Source organism: Triturus cristatus, chromosome 11, assembly GCF_964204655.1.
Source record: "Triturus cristatus chromosome 11, aTriCri1.1, whole genome shotgun sequence".
Taxonomy (NCBI): Eukaryota; Metazoa; Chordata; class Amphibia; order Caudata; family Salamandridae; genus Triturus; species Triturus cristatus.
In genome coordinates, this window is record NC_140594.1 from 276,695,195 (window position 1) to 276,715,450 (window position 20,256).

At 49.6% G+C, this 20,256-nt stretch overlaps 1 protein-coding gene across 1 annotated transcript in view; it reads left to right on the forward strand.

Moving 5' to 3' along the window:
• The window catches only part of PES1 (pescadillo ribosomal biogenesis factor 1), a 141,162-nt gene extending 121,126 nt beyond the window's left edge, over window positions 1-20,036 (forward strand). Inside the window, exon 15 of the mRNA XM_085635681.1 lies at window positions 18,120-20,036. Within this exon, the coding sequence (XP_085491807.1) occupies window positions 18,120-18,203 (84 nt within the window). The 3' untranslated portion in view covers window positions 18,204-20,036. The remainder of the gene's footprint in view (window positions 1-18,119) is intronic.
• Window positions 20,037-20,256: the final 220 nt, after the last annotated feature.

Below are 20,256 nucleotides of genomic sequence, written 5' to 3' on the forward strand. Positions count from 1 at the left end.
CTGGTTACTTGGGAGAGTGTGCGCAGAATTCCCTTCCAGTACAGAGTTATGGCCGGGCATTCCCACAGGGTATGTAGAAGGGTTCCCTCCATCCCACACTGCCCAAGACATAGTGGGGAGTCAGTTCGGTTAAGTTTAAATAGGAGTGTACGAGTGTAGTATGTGCGGTGCAGAATTTTAAGTTGGACCAGACGCAGTCTGGATGAGACGCCCACCTCCCTAGGGGAGGAAAGCGCCGCCTGCCAGTCCGCTTTGTCGAATTCCCCCAGCTCGGCCTCCCATCGGGTCTTAAGGGCTGCGAATGGATCTGGCCGGTTGTTTATCAGTTTTCGGTATGTTAGGGAGGTCGCCCTCTGTGTCAGGTGTTCTGTGAGGAGCCGGTCCTCCAGAGGCGACGACTCCGGAAGTCGGGTCCCGGGCGGGACTGCCGCCGGATTTGCATGTACCTGAACCCTTCGGTGGAAGTCAGGTCGAAATCTGCTTGTAGTTGGGTAAATGTGACCACTTCTCCCTTCTTCCAAAGGTTACCCACCCTGGAGATGCCAATTAGGTCCCATTGATGGAATCCCTTGGTAGTGCGCAATACCCCCAACTGTTTCGCCTCCCACAACGGAGTAGCTTGGGTTATTTTCCCTGCCCAGCCCAGGGCTCGCTGCGCCTCGAACCATAGCCGGAGGGTGTGTGCCGTGGGGCCTGGGCGGCAGTGACCCCTCTTGTGATTGTAGAGCATTCCCATGACCCCTGCAGCCCCCAGCAGGTGCCGATCCATACGATATGCCGGGTCATCCCCTGGCACATGCAACCACTGGTTGATCACCGTAAGCTGCGATGCCCAATAGCAGGTCTGGGAGGGCTATCCCACCGTCATACCACCCCCTGGTGAGCTTGTGGAGTGCTATCCGCGGCACCGGGAAGGGGGTATTTTGCAGTATATACAAAAATCTAGGGAGAGCCATCATCTTGAAGAGGGCGGCCCTCCACAGCAGTGTCAAGGGCAGGGTGCGCCAATGTTTTACATCGCTGCGAAACTGCTGCAGTGGCTTCGCTAGATTCTCAGCCACAAAACGGTCCCTGTCAGCTGTAACATATATGCCCAGATATTTGAAACCGTCCGTCACCACTCGAATCTCACAACCCCGCGGGAGCCGAGGCGGGGAGCCGCGGAGCATGTAGACAATGGACTTTTCCCAGTTGATCTCGTAGCCAGATACCCTCCCGTATGATGCACATATATCCAGGAGACAAGCGATCGAGCGCGCAGGGGAGGCCAAGTATAACAGGATGTCGTCAGCATAGAGGGAGATGCGATCTTCCCACCCCATTGTCCACCTTAGTCCCCGGATCACCGGGTCCTGCCGCAACCAGGCCGCAAGTGGCTCTAGCGCCAAAGCAAAAAGGAGCGGGGAAAGGGGGCAGCCCTGCCGCGTCCCTCGCCCCAACGGAAAGGGGTCTGAGATATGGCCATTGACCACCACCTGTGCCAGTGGCGCGGTATACAAAAGCTGAATCCATGCGCATATCTTGGGGCCGAGTCCCACATGACGGAGGACAGCGAAGAGGAACGGCCATTCCACCCGGTCGAACGCCATCCGCGCATCCAACGAGAGGATGGCCGCGTCCTCCTCTATCGAGGTGCGGCGCGCGAGAATCCCGTGGAGCCGCCGTATATTTAAGGCGGTATTCCGTCGCGGCATAAATCCCGATTGGTCCGGGTGTATTAGGGTCGCGAGATAGGGCTGCAGCCTTGTCGCCAGCACCTTTGCCAGAATCTTTGCCTCCGCATTCAGCAGTGAGATTGGGCGATAGGAAGCGCAGTCATGCGCTGGTTTGGTAGGCTTCGGAATCGCCACTATGGTAGCCACTCTCAGGTCCGGGGGGAGTATCCCTGTAGACAGGCTGTCGTTGTACATGGCCAGTAGATGTGGGACTACGTGGGCAGTGTTCGACTTATAGAATTCCACCGGAATTCCATTTGGGCCCATCGCCTTCCCGGCACGGAGAGCGAGTATTGCTAATGTGAGCTCTTCCGCCTTCAGGTCCGCCTCTAGGGCTTCTACTTCCGACGGGGCCAGCCGTGGCATCGCAGGCAAGTACGTTTTTAATTAAAAATACTTTTCACTTTCCAATATCGACACTTGGAAACCTTTTCACACTGTCCAATGTTATCCTATGGGGAAAACAATATTGTTTTTAAACTGGTGAGTATCGAACTTATAAATTCGGTCTTTGGAGCCAAAAGTCGGCGAGGGGTCCGGAAAGTACCAGAACTGCACACCAGCGGCACAAGGACGGCTGGGTCTAGAGGGCAAAATTAGAGTTCAACCCAATGGAGACTGGGGTTACCTGGAGTCACACTGCTTGCAGGTAAGTAAATTGGTTGCAGGGGCCAAGCACTTTGAGGGTTAGCACAAGCACTGGGGGGGCACACAGTAGCACCAAGTATACACCACCAGCGGCACAGGGGCGGCCTGGGGCAGGTTGCAAATTCGACATCTGTCTCCCAGTCCTTCTCAATGAGGATTTTCCTGATGACAAAGAGGCTGCAGGTGTGGTACCGGAGTTGGCAGGAGGAGGACTAACGACAGCAGAGGTAAGTTGGGATGTAGGGGCTTGCCACGGGCACAGTCTGTTCAACTCACCATGGCCCAGGGGCTTCGGTGCAGAGGTGCCTTTGTATGTCCGAATCTTCTTACCAGAGCCGGTCGCGGTTGGGGGGGGGGGGGGGGGGGGTTGGGGTCAGGGGATGAGTCTCAGGATTCACACTGCAGGTGCAGTTGTGGAGGGCAAGAGAGGTCAGCCAACGCTGGACACGAGTGAGTATCACCGGGGAGACTTCACTGCACAGATAAGCCACTCGGACTCGGGCCGTGGGGGTGTGTGGTGCAGAGTGGACTAGGGTCGCGAATCTGACTAGATCCGGAGTCTTTGGAGTCATTTCTTCTGGACAGGTCTGCTGTCCTTGGTAGATTGGAGTCTTTATTGAAGGCAGTAGTCCTCCCATGGGGTTTTGAGGTCGTTGTTGCAAGACAGGTCGCAGGTTTCGTCGAAGGTAGAGAACAGGCCAGTAGGGCTGGGGGCCAAGGCAGTTGTCTTCTGGCTTCTGCTGCAGGGTGTATTCTTTCTTCTTAGGTCATCGCAGCTCTAATGGCCAGGTCTGTGGGAGCCACCTAAATACTAAATTTAGGCGGCGTGTTAGGGGAGTAGCAGGTAGGGCCATTGAGCACCTAACCTGGGGCGACTACACCCTCCAATATCCCACCCTCCTGTGGGAGGAGGCATTGGCATAGCCCTGATTGGAGGGGTCCCCTCCCCATTTTCAAGGTGACAGGGACTGAAGGTTGTACTTCACCCTGCTTGGCACACCTCCTATCGTTTTGAGTTTTCCCTCCCAAAGTGGGGCTGTAAACCAGGGGCTGCCATCTGCTGCTAGCAGCAGAGGCTGGGTGTCGCATTTCAAAAGCAGGCCTTTGAAGCTTCCCTTCTTAGAGCACTGGCCCATCCTGGGGAGGAGGCCTGACACCTCTGCCCAGGATGTGCATTGTTTCCGAGGCTCTCTGTCCAGAGGTCCAGAAACCTGTCTGGTGGTGGCTGGCTGCCTACGGCCTGTCGGAGACCACACCAGGGTTGGTAGGTTTTCAGGGGGCACTCTCTGAGATACCCTCTGAGTACATGTTTTAGTAAATCTAACACTAGCATCCGTGTGGATCTATTACAAGGAGCTGTTTGGTACCAAACACTCCTGGGTTCAGTGAAGCCAACATGGTGCTGTGGAACTCAAGTTGTCAAGTTCCCAGCCCATGTCCTCTCTGACTTGAAGGGGAATGGGAGCACACTGCTTCACCTCCCAGCACAGTTCACCTCTTAGCATCCTGGTAACTGCAGTTCAGTTTAAATGCTTACTTGAAATGTTGCTTTAGTGTTTCAGCAAAGTTGGTGCAGGTTAGTGCTGTTGCTCTCTAGACGCATGTGTTTTTGGATATTCTGCTTCATCAGTAGAGATGTGCTGGGAGGTGAAGCAGTGTGCTCCCATCCCCCTTCTGCTCTCAGACTTCCCTGGCACTTACAAAATTAAGGAATAGACCCCAATACTGTAGGGGCATACCTGCTTATGCAGAAATGCCCACACCTGGGATATCGTCACCCTGGCTTAGGGCTGGTAGGACCTGTTAGGGGGGTGACTTACCTATATTTTAGGCAATGCTAGCTGGCATGGCACACAGGCAGTGTGCCATGTTGACTTGCTCATTTATTCACCTCACAGGGTCATGCCAGCTGCAGGGCCTTATTAAGCCTCCAGGCCCTAGGTACCCAGGGTACCACTTAGGACTTACAGGGAGGCAGAAGTACCAATTGTGGACATGTATTTGGGGAAAGAACACTGGTACTGGGAACCTGGACAGCAGGGACCCAGTACTCTACAGTCAGTTGCATCAAAAGCAAGGGGAAAAAGTAGGAGGTATTGCGACAGAACCCCATTTTCTCACTGAGTACCTGAAGTTTTGCAGCGTGAATCTTTCTGGATTCACTATGCTGTGCATTATTCCGCGATCTTGTGGTTGGGTCCGGATTCGTAGTCTTTTCTTTGTTTTTTTTTTTTTTGTTTTTTGTAGCCCAGGTGGGCGTCGACGACCACCATTTGGTGCACCTCCCGTGACGTCGTCGTGCTTCCTGCGGAAGTCCCACCTTTGGGGCGCCATCTTCAGATTCTTTTTTCCGCCGTTGGGTCTGGATCGTCATCGAGAAGCTCCAGTGTTACAACCGAAGGAAGAAGAAGGAAAAGCGAGTTTCGTCGACAAATACTGCAGAGATATCATAGGAAAGGAAGATATTTCATCAGGAGCGCGAAGAAAGGAGGTTCAGCGCCCTTTTCTTCGACGACCTTGGAGAATGCGCACTCAGAGGCCCTGAGCGCAATGGACAAGACTCCATTCAAGTTCTGCCCAAACTGCCTCCACAAGTTCGCGCAGAAGGACCAGCATCCGGTCTGCAACCTCTGCCTGCCAGTCGAACACCAGAGTAAGGACTGCAACGCCTGCTCAGCCTTCGCGCCGAAGACGCTCCGGGTGAGGGAGCGGCAGAGAAGAGCCAACGCCAGCATGGATGGCAAGGGTAAGGCCCCGTCTCTCTACGATCTGGGCCTCTCCACGGACGACGAGGACAACATCGCCGAGACAGCCGAAAACTTCACGGTCGTAGAGACCGACAAGAAGAAAGAAGACGAGGTAAGAGAATCGTCGAGCGCAAAACAGAAAATACCTCAAACACGAGGGTGACTCTCAAAAATCAGAGTCAAAGTCCACGAAGGGAGCCCCGGCGCCGAAAACTTCGACGACCAAAGGGGGAACCATGGACAAGAGGCAGAGCGGATCCTTCGAAAAGGAATCCCTGGTGCCGAAAGACGCCGAAAAGCAAGGGTCGTCGAGGACAACCCAGGAATCAGGGCGATCGACGCAGAAAGAACGGTCGACGTCGACGCAAGTTTCGGCGAAAAGACCCGCGGTCGACGCCGAAAGCATCTCCGAGATGGAGAAAAAGAAGAGGCGGCTCGAGGCCGAAATGGAGAACATCCTTCAGAGGAAGAAGGAGTTCGACGCCAAGATGAAGGAATTCAAGATTCCAACGGTTTCATCGACGGACGTCGTCTAGGTCAAGGATGAATTCGACAACGAGGGCCTGACGAGGGATCTCGAAGAGGAAGACGAGACCTATTATGACGAGGAAGCCGAGGAAGAAGACCAACAGTCGGTCTACGGCTCGGCACCATCTACCAGCCACGAGATCGAATGGCATGATCTCGACACCGAAAACCCGGAGGAGCCCGTGGACACGTACCCTTCGAGGCCTTCACCACCCGACGACATCGGGGTGTACAATATGGTGGTCAGGAGCGCAGCGACAGCCTTCGGCGTCAAACTCGACGAAGAGAAGCCGAAAGCCGATTTTCTCCTCGAGACCCTGCTCCCCATCCAAACAAGGAGCCAGTTCCTCCCCATGCTACAAAGTGTGATGAATCCGGGGAGAGAAGCCTTCAAGGAACCAGCGACCTGCCGGTCGATCACGCCCAGGACTGAGAAGAAATATAAGCACTCTTCCCTGGACCCCCCTTACATCAAGGGTAGCGTGACCGCCGACTCCATCATAGCTTCCACGGCCAGGAGAAGGGCCAACGTACCAGCGACCTCGGGCCCACCACCTGATAAAGAGAGCAGGAGGATAGACCTCACAGGAAGAAAGGTCGAGAGGAACGCCGCAATGCACTGGCGCATGGCGAATTCCAATGCACTCCTCAATAGACACCAGTACCAGCACTGGGACGAAATGGGGGAGCTAGTAAAGCACCTCCCCGAAGAATACCGCCAGAGAGCCGCACACCTGGTAGATGAAGGCAAAAACATCACCAACTCCTGCATAAAGACAGCGTTGGACGGGGCAGAGACTTCTGCAAGACTCATGGCCATAGGGGTCACCGAGAGAAGGCATGCATGGCTACGAATCTCGGGATTCAAACCGGAGGTGCAGAATAACATCCTTAGCACCCCCCTTCAACGGAGAGACACTGTTCGGAGCAACAGTTGACGAGAAGCTCACCCAGCTGAAAAAGGAGAACGAAACGGCGAGGTCCATGGGGGCCCTACAGCTGAGGGGAATGAGGCGAGGCAATCCCTCAAGGAGACCCTACGGTAGGGGAGGAAACCAGCAGGGGCCGTCGCACCAGACGTTCCAGCAGGGTCAGCAGGGTGAAAGTCACGGACCGGGTCAACAGAAGCAAAACTGGCAGTACCAACCTCGGGGCCAGTCCTTTCGCGGGAGAAAGGGAACGGACGTGGCCAGAGAAGGAGAGGGGGGGGATCAGCCCTCATCAAAGTGACTCAGCACGCAGGAAGACGCCTACCCTCGACATGCCCCCAGGGGTGAGGCGCGAAACAGTAACATCGAGGGGGAAAGAAGGATCAGAAGCCTACGAGCATACAACACCAGTAGGTAAACAGAAGACACAAGGGACTTCTAAGGTTCAGCATCGACCAGAAACACTACCAGTTCACAACCCTGGCATTCGGATTAAAATCAGCGCCAAGGGTTTTTACAAAATGCCTGTCGGCGGTCGTGGCCCACCTACGAAAGGAGGGGATACACGTCTACCCCTACTTAGACGACTGGCTGGTCAAGGCAAACTCGCGCGAAAAGTGCGAGACACGCAAAACGCGTAACAGACACTCTCTCGAACCTGGGGTTCTCGATTCACTGGGGGAAGTCGTCGATGGAACCGGAGCAGGTGAAGATTTTCCTGGGGGCAAAAATCAACTCCCTGAGCAATACAGTGGTGCCCAGCGACAGGAGGACGGATGCCCTACTGAAGGAGACACGGCTCTACCAGAAGGGACGAGCTCTGACAGTGAGGTCGGTGAGCAAGTTGATGGGGATGATGGCGTCGTGTATCCAGCTGGTGCCGAATGTACGCCTGCACATGAGACCATTCCAGGAATGGCTACAACAGCAATGGTCACAAGCAAACGGAAGTTGGGAGGATCTAGTGGTTGTTACGCACGCAGTGCAGGAGGAGATAACTTGGTAAAACAGAGACAACATGACAGCAGGGAGAAGCCTGACACCACCAAACCCAACAATGACCATTACCACGGACGCATCGCAAAAAGGATGGGGAGCACACATGGACAACCTCAGAGTGAGGGGTCTGTGGGCTCCAGCAGATGCGGTTCGCCATATCAATTACCTAGAGTTGAAGACAATCCTACTAGCCCTGAAGGCATTCCAGAGGCACCTGTACAACCAGAGGGTGTTGGTTCAAACAGACAACACCACGGCAATGTTCTACATCAACAAACAGGGGGGGACACAGTCGTTCCCTCTCTCCTCTCTGGCGCAGGAGATTTGGAGATGGGCCATACCTCTCAGGATAGATCTACTGGCAATTCACCTACCGGGCAAGGACAATGTGGAGGCAGACTGGCTAAGCAGGCAGACCTCGGCATCTCACGAGTGGGAGCTCAATGGCCAGGAAACGGAGAAGCTTTTCCGGAGATGGGGAACTCCCACAATAGACCTATTTGCAACACGCCAAAATGCAAAATGCCAAAGCTTCGCGTCCAGGGAACCAGATCAGCTATCCCAGGGGAATGCCCTATGGATAAGCTGGTCGAGGACATTTGCCTACGCCTTTCCACCGATACCCCTGTTGCACAGAGTTCTCAACAAGTGCAGAACCAGCAACATGACTCTAATCCTAGTGGCTCCGCAGTGGGCGAGGCAGACATGGTTCTCACAAATTCGAGAAATGGCGCAAGGCAATCCGTACAGGTTCGAGAGGAGAAAGGACCTGCTCTCAATGCAAAACGGGGAGGTCCTGCACCCAGAGCCAGAGACCCTCAACCTGGCAGCATGGCTCCTGAAGACCTAGAGTTCTCACACCTAAGGTTGCCTCAGAGCACTATGCGAGTGCTACGGGAGGCAAGGAAACCAACTACAAGAAAATGCTACAGCGCAAAATGGAAGAGATTCACGGTGTGGTGCAGGAAAAAAGGCCTGCAAAACAGAATGACAAGAGACTCAACTGTGCTGAGGTACCTCACACACCTTCTAAAAAGTAACCTCTGCTCGAGCTCCCTAAGGGTGCACCTAGCAGCGATCGTTGCCTACACCAGAGGTGAGAAGGGTGGAAGTTTCTTCACCTCGCAGGTGGTGAAGAGATTCATGGAGGGAGCCAAAAGAATGGCCCCCCCGAAAAGGTTGCCGCCGCCGGCATGGAATTTAAACGTGGTTCTAACGGAGCTCATGAAGGCGCCGTTTGAACCCATTCACAAAGCCACTCTGCAAATGTTAACGATGAAAACTGCCTTTCTAGTGGTCATAACCTCACTACGCAGGGTGAGCGAGCTTCAAGCACTAACGCTACAGGAACCCTACATTCAAATTCACAAAGACAGGGTAGTCCTGAGGACGGACCCACACTTCATGCCCAAGGTGGTGTCGGCGTTCCACATGAATCAGAGTATCCAGATACCAAGTTTCTTCCAAAACCCGACTACTAACGCAGAAAAGGCCCTGCACACCCTCGATGCCAGATGAGCGGTGATGCACTACATTGAGAGAACCAAGGAACTCAGGAAGTCGAAGCAGCTGTTTGTGTCCTTTGCTACTAGCTTCATGGGTAGGCCAGTGACTAAGGGCACCATCGCTAGGTGGATTGCCCTCACTATTCAATTCTGTCACAAACAGGCTGGACAGGAGCTAGCGGAGGGGCCCCAGGCTCACTCCACAAGGAAGAAGGGGGCCACTGTTGCCTTCCTGGCGAACACGCCCATCCAGGACATTTGTCTCGCGGCAACTTGGGCATCTGTGCACACGTTCACGAAACACTACTGCGTGGACATTCAGATGAATAAGGAAGCACAGGTTGGACAGAAGGTGCTTCAACACATTTTCAACGACCAACGCTCATCTTCTACCCAGCTGCCACAAAATTAGGAAAACCGCTACAAAGTCTATGCACAGCATAGTGAATCCAGAAAGATTCACGCTGCAAAACGAATAGTTTCTTACCTGTCGGTGTAGTTTTGCAGCTTGAAGATCTTTCTGGATTCACTAGCGAACCCACCCACCTCCACCAGGAAGATGAGGCTGGAGGAAGAGGAGGTGAAATGGAAAAGATCACAGGGAATGAAAACTTACAGAAAAATGGACAAGAAGAATTAATTCGCCTAGGGTTAAAAAAAAAAAAAAAAAAAGGAAAAAAGAAGATGGCGCCCCAAAGGTGGGACTTCCGCAGGAAGCACGACGACGTCACGGGAGGTGCACCAAATGGTGGTCGTCGACGCCCACCTGGGCTACAAAAAACAAAAAAAAAAAAAACAAAGAAAAGACTACGAATCCGGACCCAACCACAAGATCGCGGAATAATGCACAGCATAGTGAATCCAGAAAGATCTTCAAGCTGCAAAACTACACCGACAGGTAAGAAACTATTCGTTTGTGTGTGGCCGCCATCCTCTGATTCTTTTTTATGCAGCTGAGTCTGCAAGCATAACTGAGGAGCTTTGAAGAATCTTTGGAACGACCGGAGAAAAACAGTGGTTTACCACAGGAAAACACCTGAGAACACTGCAGGCCCCAGGAAGAACCGAAGAACAGAGAAAGGGAGCCTTCTCGAACCCAACGTGGGGACCCTGCTGGCGAGCTCCACGTGACCGGCTAATGAAGTGGAGAAAGGTAGCAGAAGTCATGCAAAATACTTCTTTTAAGTTCTGTCTCAACTGCCACCACCAGTTTGCGCAGAGTGATCCACATGAGTTCTGCAATCTGTGCCTTCCGAAGGACCATAAGGACAAAGGTTGCGGGGCCTGCGCCAAATTTGTGTCAAACACTGGAGGCATAGCTCCGACAATGACTAGCACACCACTCCATGTTTAGCACCCACAAGACACAGGACTCTCTGAAAGACCTTGGTCTCTCCAGCAGAGATGAAGTGAAATCTAGGATGCTGAACTAGTGCATGGACTGGAGTCTGACGCCAAAGGCAACGCTGCAGATCTTGGAGGTGACCAGGAATGCGGCGAGAGATGCTGAAAGAAAGGTAACAAAGGCAGAAGGTAACAAAGGCACCGAAAGGCCTAGATGCTAAGTCCTTGGACTCGAAGTCCTCGAAAGCTGCCTCAGGCCGAAGCACCCATCAGCCAAGGCCAACACCAACATAAGGAGCTGCACAGGTCTGACCAATGGACACTGCTGGGGGAAAACGTTTGCGCAAACCATCGACGCGAGTGGATGCTTGAGAGCGACCATAGAAAAAGGGCAAGGTGCTGAAGTCCAGAGAGCCTCTGATGCCGAAAAGACACCTCCCACGCTCAACACTGAACAAAAAGCGCTCACGGTTAAAAGCCAACATGAAGACTTGAGGCTGAAATGCCAGCCTTCTTCAGAGACAAAAGGAGTTTGATGACTCCTTGAAGGACTTTCTCATCCCGACTAGACCTTCGGGTACCACAGAGACTGAGAACGAGCAGGTGGACATCGAGGTGCCCTCAATGCTGGAGCCACATGAAGGAAAAACAGGAGTGCTTCGCGTTCGAGGAGGACTGATCATTGGTGTTTTTGGAACATGGCAAGTTCAAGAACATACAGCACAAGGTCTACGATGAGTCCCCAGAGGAAGGCGTGAATAACTATACGTCCAGGCCTTCACCACCAGGCAACCTGTCCTTTTATAACAGCCTTGTCAAAAGGGCAGCAGAGACATATGGTGTCCAACCGGAGGAGAAAAGGGAAGCCTCTTGATTCCTACTGGAAACCCTTATACCATCCCAGAAGGTAAGTCTTTACCTGTCCTTGCTCCCCAGCATCCTTGAACAGGGAAACAAAGCCTTTAGGGAACTAGCTACTGCAAGGGCAATAACACATGGTGTGGAGAAGTGCAAACATTTCACGCAGGACTCACAGTACATTATGGGGAACGTCCCTGCTGACTCACATCATTGTGGCGACCGCAAAAAAAGAAATAATGCCCCCTCCCCCCTATTAACGGGGCCACCAACAGAGAAGGAGAGTAAGAGATTGGATCTGGTGGACAGGAAGATGTAATGAGAGGCGGATAAACAATGGACGATAGCCACCTACAATGCACTCCTCAACCACTACGGGCACCAACACCTCCCAGAGGAGTGCCGTAAGAGAGCCAAGGCTATAATCCAGGGAGGAAGAAACATCGCAAACTCCTGCCTTAAGACCATACTGGATACAACCTAAATAACCAGCATGTGCACTGCACTTAGGAGGTACGCCTGACTGAGGTCTCATTCTTCAAACCAGAGATACAGGCATCAGTGATTGATATGCCTTTCACTGGAGAGGCACTTGTTAGAAAGGCAGTGGAGGAAGCACTGCAACAATTCAAAAAGGATAATGACACTGCAAAAGCAGTGGGGTCACTACAGTTCAGAGGCTCCTTCAGAAGAGGAGGGGCGGGTGCCAGGAGACCAACTTGCAAGGAAAGTTTCTCAACAGCCAGCTAGCAACAACAAAAGAGCTTCGGCCAACAGGCAACGCAGCATGCGGCAAGCCAGCAGTGGAAACACCCAGCAAGGCAGCCCTTTAGAGGGAGATGCCCGTCCTCAAGAGCAGGGAGACCAGATAACAAGTGATTCCCTTGCCCCACAGCCGCACCACAGAACACCAGTAGGGGTGCAGAATAAGAGGATTCTTCCAGGAGTGGAGATCAATCACCTCAAACAATTGAATCTTTAACATAATAAGGCACGATTACTGCATAGAACTCATCAGACCACTGTCACAGGTTCCTCATGGAGCAAGAACCTTAGGGGAACAGGAACTCGCACAGCTGTGAGAAGAGGTCCAGGAACTACTTAAAGCCATAGAGAGGGTCCTGCCAAGGGAGGCAGGTGGAGGCCATCTACTCCGCGTACTTCCTAGTGCTAAAATAAGACTGCACACTGAGACTGATCCTAGACCTCTGATCCGATAGCTGAACAAGTTCCTACAAACTCAACACTTGAAAATAACAATGCTACAAGAAGTAATCCCACTCCTAAGGAAGAGAGATTACATGGACACCTATGTTCGAAAGGACACCTATGAACACATACCATTGAACTGGAGGCACAATAAGTTCCTCATATTTGTCCTGGACAAGGTACACTACCAATTCAGATTGCTACCCTTTGGCTTAAAATAGTGTTTACGCAATGCTTAGCGGCAGTGGCAGGACACCTGAGAAGACTGGGTATACACGTCTACCCATACCCGGATGATTGGCTGCTAAGGGCAAACTCAAAAATAAAATGCCACCAAGACATGCCAACAGTAATCAGCATGCTACAGTACCTCGGGTTTAACATAAACCCACAAGAAATCATTACCACAACTGGAGCAGGTAAAGACATTCCTAGAGGCAATGCTGGATTCAAAAACAGCACATGCCCAAAAGGGCAACAGTAATAGCAGGGCAAGCTTGCCTCTACCTGAAAGGGTAGTCTCTGACAGTGAGGACTGGTATGAAAATCATGGGCATGATGGCATCTTGAATCCCCCTCACACTGCATATGAGACTACATATGCTGCCCATACAGGAATGGATCTGCAACAGACAGTCACAGCCACAGCAAGGATGCAAATGGAAATAAAATGATGGCATCGGACAAACGTGAGGATAGGGAGACCTTTCAAGGTACCAGCTCCCACGATGACCAGAACTACGGACTCGTACAAGGGGTGGGGTGGGTAACACATGGACAGTTTGAAGGTAAGAGGACTTGAGCCCTGCAGATGCCGTGAATCACAAACAACCTGGAACTAAAGACAGTCTTCCTGGTGCTGAAAACATTCCAGGTGCACATAAGGGGACAGACAGTGCTCATCCAGATGGACAACACAATGATCATGTTTTACCTGAACAAACGGAAAGGAGCAATGATGCCGATGACACCCAACTGGTGAATTCCATCTCCTCCGATCCTAGCTCCAGCCACTTCAGCCTGGATCCTGGTCTTCAAGAGGTGGCTGAATGGATGACTAGCTGCAAACTGAAGCTTACCAAGGACAAGACTTGGGTCATGATAGTGGGCAACAACTTTAACAAAAAGGCACCATCCCCTGTGCCATATTGTCAAGAATCTCCACGCCCAAAGCGGTGACAAAGAGCCTTTGAATGTGGCTAGATTGTAGTCTCACTATGGAGCACCAAGCAAGAAAACTTGCAGCCCCTTACTTTGGTGCTCGGAGACTGCTTGGAAATGTTAAACCTTCTTCCCTTCTTAGCCAGAAGATCCATTGTCCATGCTAGTCTCCCACCTCAACTATGTCAATGCTCTTTTCCTCCGCTCACCTCGCTTTGTGATAAAGAGGCTGCAGACCACCCAGAATGCCACTGCTGTGCTTCTTCTCAATAACCCTAGACCTCAGTCTGCAAAAAGGCCCTAAAGGACTTTCACTGTCTCCCAGTCGAGCAGAGGGTCCAGTTTAAGGTCCTCTGCATTATGCATAGGTTACTTCATAAGAATGTTTCTGTCCTATTGAGACCGCTTGCTACTCCCTTCATCCCAGGAAGGCCTCTCAGATTTTCCTCAGCACACTTATTGCAGGTCGCCAAATTTTGCAGATATCGTTGGGGTGGCCATTAATTTTCCTGTCTGGCCCCCAAACTTTGGAATACTCTTCCCCTTGAGTTACGCTTAATTTCCACTGAGCTCTCGTTCCGCAAGGCCGTGAAAACGTGGCATTGTACTAATTAGTCCTGTCTTAGAGCTACTAGAATATAAAAAAGTCTTTCCCGCAGTCTAAACTAATGCAGGAAACACGACTCTGGTAACAATACACCTTCTGGGGGAACGGAGCACAGAGGCAGACCAAAAAATGCCTCCCTCGAATGGGAAATAAAGCAGGAAGTACTGGACAGCATATTGGAACGCTAGGGCACACAAAGCATTTAACTTTTCGCAAGTCCAGAAAATGCTGAGTGCCAAGACTTTGGGTCCAAGTTACCACACCAACATTCCAAGAGGAATGCCCTGTCAATACACTGGTCGGGGAGATTTGCATATGTCTTTCCACTGATTCCCTTGACCCCAGGTTTACTGGACAAGGCCAGACAGGCAGGAAAGTCACTCGTACTCATTGCCCTGAAGTGGGCCAGACAGACATGGAACTCAGGCTTTCTAGAGATGTCCACAGGACAGATCGTCCTAATCAAAGCAACACAGGACCTGTTAACAATGGAAAATAAGTGTGTGCCACTCAGTCAGCCACACTCCACCTAGCAGTGTGTGTCCTGAATACCTAGAGCTTGAACACATACATCCACTGGTGCAGAAACTGCAAAATAAATGGAGACCAGGATAGAACATAGTACGGTACTAACATACCTCAACCACCTACTGGACAGCGGCCTGACCTATGCATCACTAAAGGTCCACTTAGCCGCCATAGTTATATACCCAAGAGGAACAGGAAATAGCCTCTTTGCAATACTGTTAGTGAAAAGATTCCTGGAAGGATCAGAAAGAGTGGTGCCACGAAGATCAGCACAGACACCATTGATGAACCTGAACGCAGCACTCGTACAGCTGATGACATATCCTTTTGAGTCCATGCACAAAACGGAGCTGTAGTTTTAACGCCAAAGACAGCATCCTAGTAGCGATCATTTCACTTTGCAGAGTCCTTGAGCTACAAGCACTCACGATCCAGGAACCATATCTTCAAATCCACAAGGTCAAAGTTGTCCTGCGAACAAACCCACAGTTTCTACCAAAGTTGGTATCTTAATTCCATTTCAACCAAAGCATCTGACTACCAGCCTTTTTCCTATATTTGAAGTCGCAGGCCGAAAAGACACTGCACGTATTGGACATGCGAAGAGATCTCATGCACAAAGTGAACCAAGTTTGAGTCTTCTTTGCCACGGCAAGCAAGGGCGCAATGGTGCAGAAGGGGACAATAGCCAGATGGATAGTGGAAACTATCCAAAACTCCTATACAAGGGCAGGAAAAACTTTATCCACACGTCCCGTGGCACACTCAGCCAGGAAGGAGGACACAACCCTAGCATTCTTGGCAAAAGTACCCATTTGCGACATTTGTATGGCCTTGACTTGGTCATCCCCACACACCTTCACGAAACACTACAGTGTAGACATTCAGATAAACAGGAAAGCATAGGTGGGACAGAGAGTGCTATAACACCTGTTTGCTGGTTCAACCCAGCCGGCCCAAGAAAGCGAACACTACCACATAATCAGATGCATAGCTTGTGGATCCAGAAAAGGATTCATGCTGCAAAACCAAATGGGTAATTACCAGTAGGAGTAGTTTTTCACCCTGAAGTTTGTCTGGATTCACATGCGACCCATCCACCTGCCTGGAAATGGAGGTTTAAGCAAACGGGCGAGATGAACAATAATTCAGATCAAGGAAGCTCCAAATAGGTAGGATGCCAGAAGAAAAAAATAATCTGAAAATTACGACCACCCACAGGAATTTCCGGTGCGTGCTTGCATAGGAGAGTTATAATTTCAAAATCCGTGTTTAGAAAAGGACACGGTTCTTCACATCTTGAGATTGGAGCTTCGTTGAGGTTCTGTGCCATGAGATGCCTTGTGAAATTTCTCAAATGAAAGGGAGTGTTCGTTCCTATTAACAGTACCACATCTGTCTTTTTTTCATGCACAAATGTCAGTTATCTAGTCTTACTCCTACCCTTTCTGACATATTGAGTTTTGGCCGTCGCCAAGTGTCTGCCTCTCTGCGTCATTGATTTAGTGGTGTTTATCAAGTTGTGCTGTACTCTTCAGGAATGGTTTAGACATGGAGAAAGTGGGCATTATGTTTCTTACAAATTACTTTTTCCCCCCTCACAGGACCACTCAAGTGCACCCGTTCAGGATGCTGCTTAGATGGGCAATAGACAATCAGTCATTTTTTTAATGTTATGTTATTTGTACTTGATAAAGCGCTCAAATCTCAAATAGGCATCTCGGCGCTCCAGTAACAGAAACAGACAGGTTTCTATCTATGCGTTCTTGCTCAACCAATCTCAAGTACCCTAAATAATTATCCTGGTGTGTTAAGTTTTTGCATGTTTTGGAAGTGGTAATTATCAATCGGTTGCCTTTCACTTTGGAAAGGCAAAGATCCCTAAGTAAAGCGCTAGAAGGATTGGTGGGGGGAACAGGGAAGTCTGACTCCTTTCCTCCACTCTGCCCCTTTTGTTGCTGAGATACTACTGTTGCCAGACGACACTTGAATACCACACTATACCCCGTGTCCGGTTCCTGATGCCCAGGTGCCATGCTGCCGTTGAATCCTCTGTTGCAATGTCTTCTGCTCCAGCAGCAGAAAGAATAGCTCATGTTTTTTCACACTGGCTGTTTGGAACAGACTGACTTCTTTAAATGTCTCATTCTAGAAGGAGTTTGCATTTGAGTGCTCGGGGGTTTTACCCTCCACTAAGGAAGCACCACCGATGTAATTTAAGGAGATGTTAAACTCGAGGCTTCTGAGCCATTCAGTGACATTAAACAGGTTCTGCTCCCTTTGCCCGTTAGTAGGTAAATTAGAAAGGTAGACATATTGCAAACAGCCAGTCAACTGAAGCGTGCACTTCTCAAAGCTCTTTAGCCCTTAAAGACCGGAAACTCAGGGATTGGATTCATTTTAATGTTCTACTTGTTCCAACTTATTTCAACTGTTCTCCGTTCACCTCTTCAGAAGGAAACCTATTGGGCCCTTCTCATTTTTAATTATAAATATTAATATAAACATTCTGCAGAGGAGGATATCCCGCTCGCCACTTATTGCTACAGACATTCAGCTGCTGTCCTGATGAGACCTGAGGATTGTAGGGTTGAAACGTCAGCTACTTTTCCCACTCAAGATTATTTTCGAAAGAATGTTTGGACTTTTTTGTTTGGATTGTAGTAACTTTACACTCGCTCTTGATTTGTTTGATCACGTTTTTCACTATGCACTTCGCAGCTGCACTATTTTCTCTTGTATACATTGAGTATATGTTAAAAAAAGCTATTGTGGTCTTGTCTTTTGTATACTGTGATTAGATCGTATACATAACTATTGGGGTCCCTACTACTGAGTGAAACCACCTTTAATGAGTGACCCCTAGGGAGCCACTGAGTTTATTTTTTTTTTGGTCTTATTCCCAAGGCTCCTACTTCGGTTTTGGGGGTGTCTGTGATATATTTGTTATGCTTAATGTTTTCTGCATTATTGACATCGCCCTGCATGGTGGGTGATTGTGGGGATATTATACAGTGTACAGCCACCACAAGCTCTGCCTTTGTACACACAAAAAAGGCACAATCTATAATCTGATTGTTGTGCACTAATGATGTTCTATCTGTAAATGCTGACCTTGGTGGTTATTGATGGGGTTTGAGTGTCTGTTTGCTCTGTCTGAGCATTATTAATGATATTGTTCTTTCAGTGAGCTGTGCTTTTCATGCTGTATTGATGCCATCATGCAGCGTCTTTTTAGCTCTGCCGCTTATTGTCTATTAGTTGCTAAATAGTGTTTGTAAAGACATGATCTAGTGGACATTTTAGATCTTACTGTTTCTTTTATTGCTTTCTCAAAACAGGCCAATAAGCTGGCAGCAAAGCGAAAGGCCCATGACGACACTGTTAAACCACAGAAGAAGAAATTTAAAAAAGTAAAGGAGTAACTATGAGAAACGAACCCATTCTGAATGTGAAACAACGCAAGGCCATTACTAAAAGTCTACTCATGGTGCCTGTGACCAAGAGTGTGCAAATCAGGACTGACCTCAATGGAAAAAACGAAAGAAAAAAACAGCACTCTGATCCTGCACACCGATTATGGCATAACACCATGAGAATATTACCCAAAATGGAGACCTCTTATCGAACACCCATGAGGACATCACAGAAAGCTGTTATTAATCCAGAAACATGCTGAGAACATCAAACAATGGAAATCCGGTTTGTGTTCCAAGGGAACGGCCTTTAAAGTGTGGCTAGTCTGCCCTAACTTTAATAATAATAAAAACAATTTTTAAAGTGTGGCTAGTCCGCCCAATGACAGATGGGTCAGTATGATTGTGAAATAAGACCCTAGGCCCTAAAGCAAAATTTTTAAGTATGAACATTGACCTTTTACCAAAATATCAGGATTGAGAGCCTGCACCTTTACACACAAGACATTGGAGTGTGACTCCTCTCTTACGCCAGATTCGCGAAGACCCATCGAAGAGCTCAGGCCTGCGGTACTATGCAATGTCATGTCTGTTTTTCAACAACCTGATACTTCGCATGAATATGACTCCAGGAATTTCTCTAGAACCAGACACCTCACTATAATGGAAGTAGAATGACTAAAATGTGTCCTCTCCCAGAGCAGCAATCAAATCTGCGGCTTCAGTGGCATAGTGAGCCCTCCAACACGTCCACTCCATAAGGAAGAAATTGGACAAGTGTCTTTCTCCGGTGTCCCCTGCGGACTCCTGGTTGATATAGCTGCATTCTGCAGCCTATAGTTGCTAACTGTCTGCTACCTCCAAGACTGTCCAAGAATCATTTGTGGAAAATTTGATTTAATAAAAAAAAGGTTGAAGGTTTTTGTAAAACATTTATCCTGCAAGGCCTGTATTTAAACCCAGTCAATTGTTTGCAATGCTGCGTGGTAAGCAGAGGCAACTGTTGGGTGTGTCCACTTGCACTGCCTAGCTGTGTGTAATGGTGCCTCTCGGTACCACTCGCTCTGGTGGCAGGGTCATGTGTGACTTTTAAGAAACCTATTGATTTCTTTCACAAAGAACACTGACCTTTTAGTCTGAGACAAAGCTCCTCCAGGGAGAAAGTACTGTTGTGCCTCACAATGAGGGGTGTGTTCTGTATTAGCGTTTCCATATGCAGTGGAGCATTCTGCTGCTTTAAGAAAATGTGGAGATGGTAGAAGTGTACTGCTGCAAGTGTCTCCACCTCGTACAGGACAGTGGAGTCTGGTAGTGTGCTGTTCCACATTCCATTAGAGAGTCTGTCCTTGCAGTGCTCCAGCGTTCTCCCTCTTGCCCTTTCAGGAAAGACATGTGCACTGTGCCTGGCAGGGCGCTGTTCTTGTTCAGTCTGCCTGGCTTTCTGTCCTTCTCTCAGCTCTGGTATCGTCTTAGCCAGCCTTCCCTGCCACTTACTGAATGCTGCAGTGTTTGCTTGTGGGAGGGATCCTGCCCTCTCCATACCACACTCATTCCTTTACTGCCTCCCAGAATTCTTCAATGATTTGTCATACAATCAATTGCTGCTGCAAAGTGTTCGAGAAGAGAGGGAAAATGACACGAGAATCCAAGTGGGATGAGGAAATGGGGGAGTTCACTGTTGCGAGATTGAAACGTTACTTACTATTTACCCTAGTTCATAAATGTGCTCGATCTCCACCTGTGTGCGCCAACCTGAAGGGGTTTTCCAAGAAATATCTTCGTCAAAAAATATTTTAAAACATTTCTTATGTAAAGACATTAAAGTATTTTTAGTTAACTTAAGAACTTGACAATATTTTTATTAACCTTGTATTAGTTTTCAGTAGATTTATTGGTGTGTGAAAAAAATAGAGCATCAACAAGCAAGACTTTGACCTATCACTGGTACTCAGGTTCTCACCCCATAAACTACCTCAGTGTCGAGCCCTTTTCAAGTAATATTGCTTTACCTTTTTTACATTCAACGTTACTTTAGACACGCTGAGGCTGCGGTTTGTGTTTT